The sequence below is a fragment of the Ursus arctos genome, unplaced genomic scaffold (assembly GCF_023065955.2).
Source record: "Ursus arctos isolate Adak ecotype North America unplaced genomic scaffold, UrsArc2.0 scaffold_31, whole genome shotgun sequence".
Classification (NCBI taxonomy): domain Eukaryota; kingdom Metazoa; phylum Chordata; class Mammalia; order Carnivora; family Ursidae; genus Ursus; species Ursus arctos.
The window spans coordinates 31,866,966-31,881,051 of record NW_026622997.1 but is presented as its reverse complement, the minus strand read 5'-3'; the positions used below and the strand labels follow the sequence as shown (position 1 = coordinate 31,881,051).

The window sequence follows — 14,086 nt, the reverse complement described above, 5'->3', positions numbered from 1 at the left end:
AGAGGGCGTCTTGTAAGTCACTAACAAAGGATAAATGTAAGTAGAAAATGGGTAGTGTCAAGTTCAATGGTAAGTAAAAAGCTGCAAATTAAAATAATGACATAGATTTCATCTATCAAATTGGCAGTATTTTTAAACATAATACACAATGTCGGCAATGATGCACAGAAACAAACTTTTGTTATACGCTGCTGGTAATATGAGTATAAACTAGTACAGACTTTTGCTTGGGGGAAGGGGGAGAAGTGTGTAGCCTTTTTGTAATACACGTCAAGGCCTGACCTACTCTGCCCCAGGAGTTTCACTTACAGAAACTTTCACAGGCAGTAGTCATAGATTTAGCTTAAGAACGTTCATCACAGAGTTTTCCTAGTCATCTAATATTACCAGCTACCTAAGTGTTCGATAATAAGAAACTGATTAAATAAATTATGGGACATCCATAAGGTGAAATTCTGTGAAGCCAGTACATACGATGAGGAAGCAAATTTGATAGATCCAGAAGAAAGGTATTCATAATAAATCATGAAGTGCAAGAAGCAAGTTACAAATAATTTGCACCATGTGTATGTGTTTTTACAAAATTATTGAAATTACAGGTGATCTTCATTTTAAAATAAAAATCTGTCCCAAAACAAGTTGGAGGACTTTATAGAAAAAGCTACTAAGGGGCAAAATATGCAGTACTTTAAAAATTCTTTTGATATCCTATCACTCCAGAAATTTCTACTAGAGCATTTGTGATACTTATAATTGGTCTTCCTTTTTATCTTCTTCATACCCCATCTCCTCAGGGCAGTCTTTTTCCATGAAATATTTTGAGATGTGGTTAGATTCGATCCCAAAAGGGCCTGATTATTTTCATAGATACCCTGGTAGAAACACTAATTCATGATTATCCACAACGGCAGGGATTATGGTGAACCTGGGTCTCCACAAATAATCCAAAATCTCACTGGGGAAATAGCCTCCATGTTGTCGTCTCCCGAAAAGCCTGTTACCAGGGTTGTTAAGTAAAGAGACTGATTAATCAATTTGAAGACTTTTTTCTTGTTTGTAATCTGGCAGAGTTATAAATTATCCCAGCCCAGAACATCTATGGAACATCTATGAACAGAATCCATATGTTTGGAGTAGAATTTTTTTAAAACAAGATGATCAACAATCTTTCTGTAATCTTTAAAAGAGCTAGACAAACATAGAAACAAAAATTACACTTTTAAAAGTTACCCAACGTAAATATAAATTAACAGGCCAACTGCATAAAAATGCTAAGAAACTAGAATAATACTTGAGGAAATGACTAATGAGGGAAATGATTCACTTTCTTATCAGGCAAGCTGGTATAATCTGAGAGCAGAATTATTAGACACTTAAAAACAATAGGGCGGGATCCTGTATGATTCATTCAGAGTACTTCGAGAGATTAAATACTCAGGGGGATTAAGGGGAATACTCAAGGGAGTGAAGGTGGGACCTGTTCCTGCTTTACTTAAATGATGAATTCCAAAATATTAGGTAGTGTGGGCTTAGTCATTGATAGCAAACAAAATTACACTTGAAAACAAGGAACAAAAGGTAAGGGGAACACAGTGTCATTTCTAATCCCCAATAATAGCGTTATGGGCGACACTAAACTAAGCTTGTGCAAAGGGTTTTTATTGATTATCATTGCAAGATCAGGGGCAAATAATATGAACTACTTTTGTAGAGTGATAGGTTGCCGTTGTAAATTGGAACCCAGGTCCATAAACTGGGAGTAAAGGAAGCACTTGGCAGAGGGATGATAGAAACGGTCTTTGGCCAGGACACCAGGTTTGAACCCTGTATCTGCCAGCACTAACTGTTTGAGCATAGACACATTACTTAACAGTGGTAAGCCTTCCTTGCACCATCTATAATTTGATGAGAATAATAATGCTTGCTAAGGGGATTTTGGAAGCATTTAATAGAATAAATTATATAGAGCACTTAACATAGGGTCTGGTACACAGTATAAGCATTAAAGAAATGTTGGCTACTGTGGTAGTAATAATCCTCCTTATTACTGTTGTTACAAATAAATATTCATTGAGTTAGGCTCTGTGAGACGCCATGCTGAGTACCTGGATGTAGAAAGATCAGTGAGACATAGGCACTGCCTTCAGGGAGCTCACTTTCTGTTGTGGCCTTTGGAGGAAGCAAATGTGTGTGACCGACCAAATGTGAAACGATAGATACCTTGTATGAGAAGAATTTTTGAGGTTGAAATCATAATTCTTTCTTTCTTTCTTTCTTTTTTTTTGAGGCTGAAATCATAGAAAACAATGGTCTCTCATCTCCCAGCACTGTGGCACTGTCAGAAGCAAAATACTGGGCTGTTGACTAATCCTGTATTACAATACTGAGATTCTCTTCTTATTCTTTTTTTTTTTTTTTAACTGAGGAATAACACACATACAGGGCACACATCTTTCATGTATAGCTCAACTGGGTATTTACTGTGTGTATACCCACGAACTACCACTCGGTCAGAATCAGCACACTTCCAGCATCCTGGAAGGTCCCCTCATCCCCTTCTGCAAGCATTACCTCTCCCAGAGGTAACCACTGTTCTGATTCCTGTCACCAGGGATGAATTTTGTCTCTTTGGAGCTTCATGTAAATGGAATCACATAGTCAATGCTCAGATTCTTATCTGAGCTAAAAAGGAGATGTGAGGAACAGAACCCGAATAATCAATCTCTAAATAATAAGAAAGTTTTACTAACGAATATATGTTTGCTTGTATCTTCAAATCAGATCATTGTACCACAGCTATGCAAGAAGTCTGCTAAGAATGACAAGGACTCTAAAACATGATAATTGAGGTCATTGGGGGCATACTAGTTATTATCAGTTAGAAAGCACAGATTTCTCCATGAATGCTAGTCTCAGGGATGTTACTTTTGGTCAGCCCAGCCAACTGGAGATGAATCAGGAGGGAGGGTTTGGGGGCATCTTCTCACGGATCAGCCAACCTGAAGAGCATAGCCAATCAGGGGACATAGGCTGCCTGAGATTGGGTTATTGGTGAAGTAAGTTCCTAAAGAGACAAGGCTCTCACTGCAGATGGACTCCACCTCCTGTCACCAGACTTTTGCTGGGGATTCACTTCTTTTCTCCAGCCCTGGAAGTGGGGGGGGGGGGGGGGCAAAGGAGACAGGAAGGAGGGGTAAAGTAGACATGGATTTCCTTGTGCCGACAGCGTCAGGAAACAGGCAGTTGGAACATTCACAGCATTCTTACGTATTTTCCTTTGTTCAGGTTACTGCTTTGGGACTGTGATGATCGAAGCTACAGCTACTATGTTGAGGTCTCCACCAACCAGCAACAGTGGACCATGGTGGCCGACAGAACTAAAGTCTCCTGCAAGTAAGTTATGTCTTTTCACAGAATTTATTATAATTTAAAGGACAGTCTTTCCAGTGGATTCGGAAGGTTCTAATGCAGATTCATGGAGTCACCAAATTCTATTCTTGGTTGGAGGATGAAAACATCCTGATGATCCTTTACTCCAGTTTTGACTATTAAGTACTTCGATGAGAAGTTATTTTATGTGATCAAACAAGCTTTCCTTATTTGGTGGTTTGAACTTGACTCCTGAAAATGACATGTACCTGAGCAGGGAAAAGAAGGATTTCCATATGCAATCCTCTCTTGGGTCCCCACCCCTGATACCGGTAGCACACTACCCCTTTAGAACTTTTTTCTTACAGAATTTTGCCAATGCAATGCACGCTTTAGTAGTTATTCTGGGACTCCATTCCCCACCCTCATATCATTCTCAGGTTTACCTATAAATACTTATCTCATCTCAGTGTCAGCTACACTGTTACCTAAATGAAAGAAAGCTTGGTTGGTATTATAGGTCTCTAGTCATTTAATGCATATGGCTTTGGGCCTCTGTTTGTATTTACATTGTTGTAGGAGAAGCTAGGAGGAAGGATCTTGTGGGGGTCTGACCAGCCTGAGATCATGACTAGAATGAGTATGTACACGTGTATATACCCATTTAACTCACTCAGCTAAAATTTAGCACATTCCCAGCATCCTAGAATCATACCTTTTCCCTGTCATTATCTAAAAAGAGCTCAGTGCCTTTTTGTGGAGAGCCAGATTCTCTGGGAGGCAAGATAAAGCAAATAGAGGAGATCTCTTTTTTTTTTTTTGTAAGATTTTATTTATTTATGGGGCGCCTGGGTGGCACAGCGGTTAAGCGTCTGCCTTCGGCTCAGGGCGTGATCCCGGCGTTGTGGGATCGAGCCCCACATCAGGCTCCTCCGCTATGAGCCTGCTTCTTCCTCTCCTACTCCCTCTGCTTGTGTTCCCTCTCTCGCTGGCTGTCTCTATCTCTGTCGAATAAATAAATAAAATCTTTAAAATAAAAAAAAAAAGATTTTATTTATTTATTTGAGAAAGACAGGGGAAAAAAAGAGAGCACAAGTGGGGTAGGGAGGGCAGCAGAGGGAGAAGAAGACTTCCCACTGAGCAGGGAGCCCACCTCGGGGCTTGACCCCAGGACCCTGAATGACCTGAGCTGAAGGCAGATACTTAACTGACTGAGCCACCCAGGCACCCAAAGATTTCTCTTTTTTTATCATTGAAATATGATTCACATGTCATACAATTCCCCCTTTTAAATGTACAGTCCGGTGGTTTTTAGTGTATTTTCAGAGTTGGACAATCATACCTACTGTCTAATGTTTCAAACATTTTCATCACCCCCAAAAGGAAACCTCCTACCCAGTAACAGTCTTTCCATTTTCTGACAGTGCCACAGTTCCCACAGCCCCTCACCCCCAGTTATCTCCCTTCTTTCTATGGATTTGCATATTCTGGACATTTCCTATGCACAGAATCGTATAGTATGTGATCTTTCCTTCTGGCTTTTTTTTCACTTAACATATACTTTTGTCAAGCTTAATTCATGTTGCGTTGTGTGTCAGCTCTTCGTTCTTTTTTATGACTAAATAATATGCAAATATATATGTCACATTTTGTTTATCCATTCATCAGTGGATGAACATTGGAATTGTTTGCACTTTTTGGCTAAAATGAGTATTTCTGCTATGAACATTCCTGTGCAAGCCTTTGTATGAACATATGTTTTCAGTCCTCTTGAGTATATTCCTGGGAGTAGAATTGCTGGGTCTTATGGTAACTCTGTGTTTAAGTTTTTGAGGCACTGCCAAACTTTCCCGCAGCAGCTGCACCATTTTGCATTCCCACCAGCAATGCAGGAGGGTTCTAATTTCTCCCCATTCTTGCCAATACTTGTTACTGTCTATCTTCTTGTTCACAGCCATCCTAGTGGGAGTGAAGTGGTGGTTTCAGTTTGCATTTTCCTCACGGAGAATGATGTCGAACATCTTTTTGTGTGCTTACTTGGCCAAGATTTCATAACAGCATTAATGATGGCTTGTGTGATGCAATGCCTAACATCCTTACCATCATGGTGATCGTAATTATTAAAGAGCACGTTTAATGCTTCCGTCGGTTAAGGTAACACTTGCTGCTATAACAGAAAGTGGCGTCAACATTTCCAGTGCCTTAACACAATAGTTTCTCAGTCATGTAGCTGGCAGTATGGGCCTTCCTGGTGGTCAGGTGGCTCTTCTCCACAGGTGACTCACTCAGGAACCCAGGCATCTTCCTTCTTGTGGCTCTGCCATCATCTGGGGCCTCATCAGCAACATCTGCATCTAGCTGGCAAATGGGGAAAGAACAGAGAGAAGGTACACCAGGTCCTTCTGAACAGCCTTGGCCTGGTGTAGTGACCATCCCTTCCGCTTGCATTCAACTGAGGAGAAGTAGTCATTTACCGCACTAGCTGCTGGTAGGCCTGGAAACCATAGTTCCGGCTGGGCAGCCCCTTCTCAGCGGAGCACACATCTTGTAGCCATCTCTGCCGTTGGATAAGAAAACTATCAATTATTGGGGTGCCTGGGTGGCTCAGCCGTTAAGCATCTGCCTTTGGCTCAGGTCATGATCCCCTCTCTCGCTGTCTCTCTCTGTCAAATAAATGAAATCTTAAAAAAAAAAAAAGAAAACTATCAATTACTGAGTACCTAGTATTCTGTGACTTTCTTGTATTTTGTCTTATTTTGTCCTGAACATAAAACACCTTGTGGGATATTGTCCTCATTTTATAAAAGGGAAAATGGAGGGCTCTTTCTATTGTACCATGAAGCCTTACTAAAGAGGGCTAAGCCCAGCTAGATGATGGAAACAGGGAAATGAAATGATTAGCTTATTTCCAAGCACCTAGAACCCTTTTTATACAACAGGAAGGCCTTCCAGGCCCATGAACAACTGCCCATTTATCTTTTCAGAGCCATTGCTCACTGAGTGTACAGCTGACAGGCCAGCCCCTCTGCTTCCCCATCTTTTCCACATCTCACTGGTTACCATCACCCATCTCGTCTGTCATTTTATGTGTTATAAATTAGGTGCCTCATCTCTTTATGTTCTCCTGCTGAAGGTGTGATACAGAATGGGTTTTTAACAGGAACTGTTGACTAACTACTGACCCAGGTATATATCATAATGGTTTTATAGTTATTTAAATGGTTTTTTTCTTGATTCAAAAATGCATTCACTCTTTAGATCCTTCCCAGTGGCTTTATATATATATTTTTAAGATTTATCTATTTATTTATTTGAGAGAGAGAGCAAGAGAGTGAGAGAGCACAAGCAGGGGTAGCAGCAGAGGCAGAGGGAGGAGCAGGCTCCCTGCTGAGCAGAGAGCCTGATAGGGGGCTGATCCCAGGGACCTGAGATCATGACCTGAGCTGAAGGCAGACGCTTAACCGACTGAGCCACCCAGGCGCCCCCCCACCCCCGTAGCTTTGTATTAAGTCATCAACATCTTTTTTCCCCTTTTCTTGGTATTTTGTTTCCATTAGTTGGTGGATTTAAATAATTTATGTTTTTAACCTTCTGCGTTAGCACTTATATGCTATAGTGATACGTGTTTTTACAGATTAATAAATAATATAAGAACAAGAGTAGTAGCAAGAAGGCAAGTGCCTTTTAACCCCCTAAGAATCAATGAAACTGAAGGTTGTGACTTTATGTTTGGAGGCGTAACCGAATGTAGTGTGCCTTTCATTTTCGAGTTAGGTGTTAAGAAATAGAAGATATGCAGACGACAAAAGAGAAAAGCCTTTCCTCTTTAACTAATATACTCCAGGGCAGTCCTCAAGAGAAGATTCTATTAGCTTCAAAAATTATAGCCTCCCTTTTTTTTGAAATAAAGTATGTGAGTCATGTTATAAATGTGAGTCATGTTATAAATGTGAGTCATGTTATAAATGAAATTCTGTAGGATCTTTAGGGATCCCAGCTGTGCCTCTTGATAGCATTCTACCTCGTCGGGAAATCAAAGGAGAGATTTTTGCTCCTCTGCAAAATAACTAGGGAATGAGATTCCCCAGGGTCTCTGCATAAGACCCTCTGCTCCTGGAGCAGGATGTTGTCCTTTACTGCTATGCTAAGTCCTTTCGTTGGAGCTTTGCTTGTTTTACTCTCAGGATAAAGGCTAATTTTCTGACAGATAACCATGTTTTGGTATAGACTGATTGGGGTTTTTTCCAGCTTATTCAAATATAGTTGATGTAACCTCGTGTAAGTTTAAGGTGTACAGGATAATGATATATATAACGAAGTGATCGCCACAGTAACTTAGTTAACACATCCGTCACCTCACAGTTTTCTTTCTTGCAGTGAGAACTTTTTAAGATCTACTCCCTTAGCAACTTTCAAATATGCACTACAGTCTCGTTTACCGTAGTCACCGTGCTGTACGTTCCATCCCCAGACCCTATTGATCTTGTAACTGGAAGTTTGTGCTTTTTGATCCCCTTCGCCCATCCCCTTCCCACCCCTCTGGCAACTACCAGCCTGTTCTGTGTTTCCATAAGTTCTTTTTTTTTAAGATTACATGTTTAAGTAAGACTATACAGTATTTATTTGTCTTTCTCTGTGTGCCCTTGACGTTTATCCATGTTGCAAATGTATTAGCTGATTTTATAAAATTACTTTTTACCCCTCTTTTTTCACATCATCTAATCCTGTACCCTTTAGCCTCATTCCAAAAGATTTCACTTTCCAATCTTCGATTCCTTTTCTCTACTGTCTTCTAAATTGTTGAACCCTAAATCTGTGTCAATACAGTAGGACACTAACATCAGCTTTTTTATTATAAATGTAAACTATGCATGGAAAAGTAATTTAAACAATACAGAAAGATATACGTGCAAAGTAAAATTTTACCTTCCCGTCTTGTGCTCCATTCCTCAGAATTAACTGCTTTTGACTATTTTTTTTTTAGTTTTTATAACGTCTCAACTATAAATAATATTTTTATATCTGTGTTTATTTATCAGCTTTACTAACTCCTCGCTATAAAGAATGAGGAATTTAGCTCACTTAACTATTTCTCATTTTTTGTTATATTTTTCTCTTTAGTTCTGCTAACTACTTACCTTTTAAAATTAAACAATATACTTAAATCTCTGTATTTTGATACATCAGTTGTAGAGAGTATTCCTTGACTCCCTACTATGTATGAAGACATTACCACCCTACATTGCCCTTTCTCTGTCCCCATCTTCTGTTAACCGTCCCGCCATGTTGGCATTGTAAAGATTTACAACACTTATTTTCTGTTTTGTAACTTATAGTTAAATCTTCCCTGTGTTAACTATGAATTGGTCTTGAAAAGGGAAAACCACTAGAAACTCATTACGATACGGTGATTGTGTAAACACTGCTCACTACGGATCTATAATTCATTGGATGTCCGGTGAGGGAAATACTCTACGTCACTAAACTTGTGTCCCTCTTGGAAGTATTGTACTGTATTCAGATCAGATGGATTTGCTCACAACTATTCCCCATGTAATAAGTAAATAGCTTCATATTAGCTAGCTTTTTATTTTCTTAGAGTTTCTAATTGCCTCTTTTTCCTATTTACAGAAGTTTCTGAGGCATACTGTTTGCTTATTGGTTAATTTTGAACAGACTGCTTCCTAGGCCTACTATATAACAAAAGTTTCTTTTTCTTTCCTATCTAGCTTGGTTTCACTCTTTCTTGGATTTCTTTTTCTTCTTGTAAAATGTGGATAAAGGATTAACAAACCCTGTTTCCTTTGTAGTGAGATACTGACCTTGAGCCCAGTTACCTTTTTAGATCTGTTCCCCTGAAAACCTGAGAGAGGTGGAGTGTCAGCTATTAGGCGACATTGCTTATGATGAAAATTACCCCTGATTGGTAAATTGCATCTGGCCTGGGAGGCCTATAAGTAACTGGTTGGAAGCCATAGCTTTGGGTTTCCCGAGTGTGATGACTTGTGTGACTAGGCACGTCCCTTGTGAAAACTCTGGAATCTTTGTTTATGGAGCTATTTCAAGAGATAATAGTTTCAATTTGGAATATGAGGCTTCTGAGCCAGAGTGGCTCCGCACCTGCCCACTTTCACCTGAGCTGTCATCTTGCATGCCAGCGGGAATAGCTCCTGTTCAGTGGTATAGACCACTGCAGGGACTCCCACTAAAGAGAAATGCCTGCTGCTACTCTAGTGGCATAGTGTTTTCTGTTCGCTCTCTTGGGTGAATCCAAAGCTAAGTAAGACTTTGTGGGTCTCAGTCAAGATCTCTCATAGGCATTGCACAGAGTGAATGTATTCAGAATTGTTTTCAGAAACAAAGGGTATGTGAAAGGCAAATTTTCAGAATTTTTGCATGCCTGAATCATAGTTTGGGTTTAGAACTCAGTTCCTTCAGAATTTTGAAAGCTTGGATTTATTGCCAAATAGCATCTAATGTTACTGATGAAAAATGTCATAGAATCTGATTCTTATTATTTGTCGTAATGTATTTTTCCCTGTAGAAGCCTTGGGATCTTCTCATTGTTGGAGGTGTTAATTTCATAGTGATACGGCCGGGTGTGGACCATTTGGGTTTGTCCTGCTCGCTTTGCTTCGGAGGTGTTAAATTTCACAGTGACACGGCTAGGTGTGGGCCGTTTTGGTTTATCCTGCTCGCTTTGCTTCGAGATGGAGACCTACCCTGCTCCTCTCAGATTTGTAAATAACATCCATCCCTCTGCCATTCTCTAGAAATTCACAAAAGTCTGGATTTGCTTATGTCTTTCCTCCAGTTTGCAACACCTTTATGAGTGTATTCCCTTTGTATTTCTTTGATGTTACCTCATTGGTTTCCAGGAAGGGAGAAGGGTCAGCGTGTGTCATCTGTCTTCAGCTTGAATCCCCAAAAGCTCTACTACATGGGCTGTTGAACTCCCCAATGACCCCAAATCCTTTTCCTTTCCTTCCTTGTGCCTAGCTGTCCCTTTCTCACGTTACACAGCTGTCGTGTTTACTGCCAGCATATATTCCTTAACTTACTGACTTCATTCATGTTCATTTTTTAGCCATTTCTTCACTTTGTCTATGGTGTCATAGACACTATGGTGTCAGAGACTGATCGTTTTGTCCATAGAAATGCTAATCATCTCAGCCATCATCTGTCCAAGACTATGCCCTTGGCAAACATTTTAGCAAATATAAATTACTAGTTACAAAGAATTGATCATTGATATGACTGAAATTGTTCTTTTTCCACTTAAGAATTCTATAGCCATAATCCAGAACTACCTAGGATTTCTAGTTTTTAGCTGAGTTTTCTCACGAGCAGTCTGCCTGCCAGATATACTATCTGGATTCCCTCCTAAATAAGTTTTCTTCTCCACCCTCAGTGTTCGTTAAAAATGTTGTCAAGAATTTTTAATAACGTAAGGAAATACTTATATAATAAGGTATTTTTGAAGCAGAGTACAAAACTATAGAAGTATTGTCACAAGTGGGAAAAACATGGAAGAAGAAAGCCAAACGGAGATACGCCAAAATGTTGTTATTGGCTGCCTCTGTGTACTGGGATTATGTAAATAATTTCTAGTTTTTTGACCAATTTACATATATTTCTTTTACAATCAAAAAGAAGACTTTATTTGAAAAAGATGTTTTTTCTTGCTGCAGTTGTAAATGTTTTTGTAGCTGTTTGTCCTTGTGTTATTTACGCAGCATATGCCGGCAGACTGGCATGGTTTATTCACTGCCAGCAATAAATTAAAGAAATTAAATAAGTGCTGTCCATAGCAATATCCTAGGAGCTTTCCGGAACCTTGAAGCCACTTACCCCGAGCACAAGTTGTGCTTCCCTGCAAAGGACACCTGAGCTACATTTTCCTTATGCTTCTTCTCCCCTCGGGCCCCTTAAGGCCCAGTTCTGTGAGAGTACTTCCTCCTTTTGCCTTTCCCCAGGACTGCGAAAGTCCATTTCTGCCTGAGTTCCCCTCTCAGAGGGGCCCGGCCTCCTTGAGACCTTGGAGCACCTCTGTGGGTCACAGCATCTTGAGAAAGCTTCTCCCCTGTGCCTTCCCTGAGAAGCATTTTGACAGCCTCTGTGTCACCTGGAGAGGCCTCTGTGGGGTCAGCTCACCTTCTCCCTGGTCTTCGGTGTGATGGTATTAATATCACAGAATATCCATGTCCTCCTTGCTGAATATACTGTCATTTAGTCCTGGGGAAGGGCAGCCTTCTGTTCTGGGGTCTGTTTCTGTCGCTGCTGCTATTTATTCACCAGGAATCTTAGAAAGGGAGTCATGTTTCTTTTTCTAAGTGCTTGCAGTGGTTGAGGACAACGAGATAAATTAAAGGTGGAGAGTTACAGCCTCAGAAAACTCTTCCAAAGTGTAGCAAGATTGAAAAATGAGACATTTGATCCTGGACCATTTACCTTGCCTGTGAATTTGTGTATCTTCTTGGCCATTGTCCGTGCTAAAGTTGAGAACGCCTCCTTTCCGCCAGCTTTGTTTCTTAGCCTGATACTTAACAAAACGAAAATCTTGGGCTGGTTCCAGGAGGTTGCTGCTAACCATGCGACCTAGGGGTTGTGCACAGAGGGCTTGCCCCGTTAATGGGATGCAATAGAACAAAAGGGGGTTTTAAAGAAGGAAATGTCTCCACCATTGAGACCAAAGACAGAAGAAGTTCATACAAAGTGTCAAGTTTTAGTCTCCAGGATGGGATTGCAGCTCTTGGCTGTGGCAGAGGTCCTGTATTGAAATATTACTATTTCTTCCAAGTCTCTGCTGTGCTAACAGCTAGTTACCCTTATCTGCCCAGACGCCTGTCCCTGCGAGGTTGGAGGAGTGTGCTTGCTTGCTCCTTCTTAAAGAGGGAGCCAATTAATGGGCTCTGGTTGTGTTATTGTCACTGTAAAAATGCTCGATGGAGATTTTATTTTCCTCTTTTCAGACTTAATTCCATTTTTCTACACAGCTTTTGACAGTAATGAAAAAAGCCAGTCATGTTCTTTCCTGTTTTTTTTTAAAGGTCAAAAGCATTGGTGTTAATTTTGTCACGAGTTTTAGAACTTGAACGATAAAGAAACATGTACCTGTAAGAGGAATGGCAAAAAAAAAAAAAAAAGAAAAGAAAAATGAAAAAGGTAACAATTCAGATAAAACACATATACACATGGAGGACAGGTCTGATACCAGGCAGACCCCTGGGCTAATGAGGCAGCGATATCAGAGCCTGCCCTGTAGAAGGCTTCTGTCCATTAGAATAGACTTGGAGACACGTGTTAATCAGACTGTTGTTCACACAGTTATAAAGTACCAGAAGTAGATGAATATTTTGGAGTAGAAAACATCAGTAAGGAGACAGTGACTCATACCTACCCTTCTAGAGAAGGCATTTATCTTTTGTTCTACAGAAAATTTTTATGCAATACTTTACCCATATGTTGGGATCCATGTGGAAAGTAGATTTTGATGCTAAGTAGGTGAGCCAGGTTCTAAATTCAGAGCTATCAGCAGGTTCTGTGGACCACCAGTGGGGAGACCTCTCCCCACCCACAGCATTTGACAGGTGAGGGAGCGGGAAGGACATGAAGTCCCCTTGGATAGCAATGATCGGAAGGGAGAAGCTGAGAGCTCTTCTCCCTACTCTGTGAAGATAATAATTTTTTCTGTGCCTGTCATTAAAAAAATGAACAGACCTCAGTAAAACTTTCTCAGTGAGCTGTGTAAGCACACTTAAAATGTTCATGGTCAGAAAGATTTTTCTTTCATTATGGAATAACTTTCATACTAATATTATATTCCAAATGACAAGAATCAATCAAGATCACACTAGTTCAACTACTATCATCTCTCTCCTCTCCTCCATTCTGCTAATTGCCCCCACCATGTTCCCTCCGTACCCTCCCTCAAGTTTACTTACTGTCGCCAGAGTGGCACATTTCAAGGACAAATCTGACCTTATACCTGCTTGAACCCTCAACTGGCTTCCTATTGCTCTCTCGATAAAGACCTAAATTCTTCACATGGCCTAGAGTGCCTACAAAATCTGGCCCCCTCCTATCTCTGCAGACGTTTCCTGCATCAGTCTTCCTGTGCTGTCTGTGTTCACATCGACCTGGTTTCCTCTCATGTCCCACCATGCATCATGCTCAGCCTTCCCACAGGGCCTTTGCACCTGCCACGGCCTCTATCTGGAGCCCACACCCTGTGCTTTGACTGGTTAACTCCCAGTATCCTTGGCTCAAGGGCCACATTCTCAGGAAAATCTGCCCCGATCACCTGTCTCAATCAGAGTGCTTTGTTATTCCCTTTCGTAGAACTGAGCTATTGTCCTTCAGAGCTGACAGTGCAGTTTGCAATGACCCATTCCTTAGCGTAGTATTAGATTTACTGTTGTTCTTCCCCATTAGAACGTAAGCTCCGTCAGAGCAGGGATGTGGTCTATTTTATTCTTACCCATGGTAGCCTATCGAGGACCTAGCACTTGTATTGTTGTCTGAGTGAATGGACGGACAGTGCTACCACTCTGTCTGCAGTCATGATACATGTCGGTTCCGTGTATTCGGCTGCCGTCCGGAGCTGTCGCCTTCACAGGGCTCGCGCAGGAAGTCTGTCCGTCCCCGTTCAGAGGCTAGTCCATGGAGCAAGGAAGAGTTTGTGGGAGAGCATAAAAGTTGCTCGTTGACCCTAATA

General features: G+C 40.8%; 1 protein-coding gene across 3 annotated transcripts in view; it reads left to right on the top strand.

Moving 5' to 3' along the window:
* BTBD9 (BTB domain containing 9) overlaps positions 1-14,086 on the top strand; it is a 410,047-nt gene that overhangs the window by 326,099 nt on the left and 69,862 nt on the right. For all 3 annotated transcript variants that reach the window (XM_026482809.4, XM_044378324.3, XM_048225847.2), the window contains exon 9: positions 3,286-3,393. In XM_026482809.4, coding sequence (XP_026338594.1) covers positions 3,286-3,393 — 108 coding nt within the window. The remainder of the gene's footprint in view (positions 1-3,285; positions 3,394-14,086) is intronic.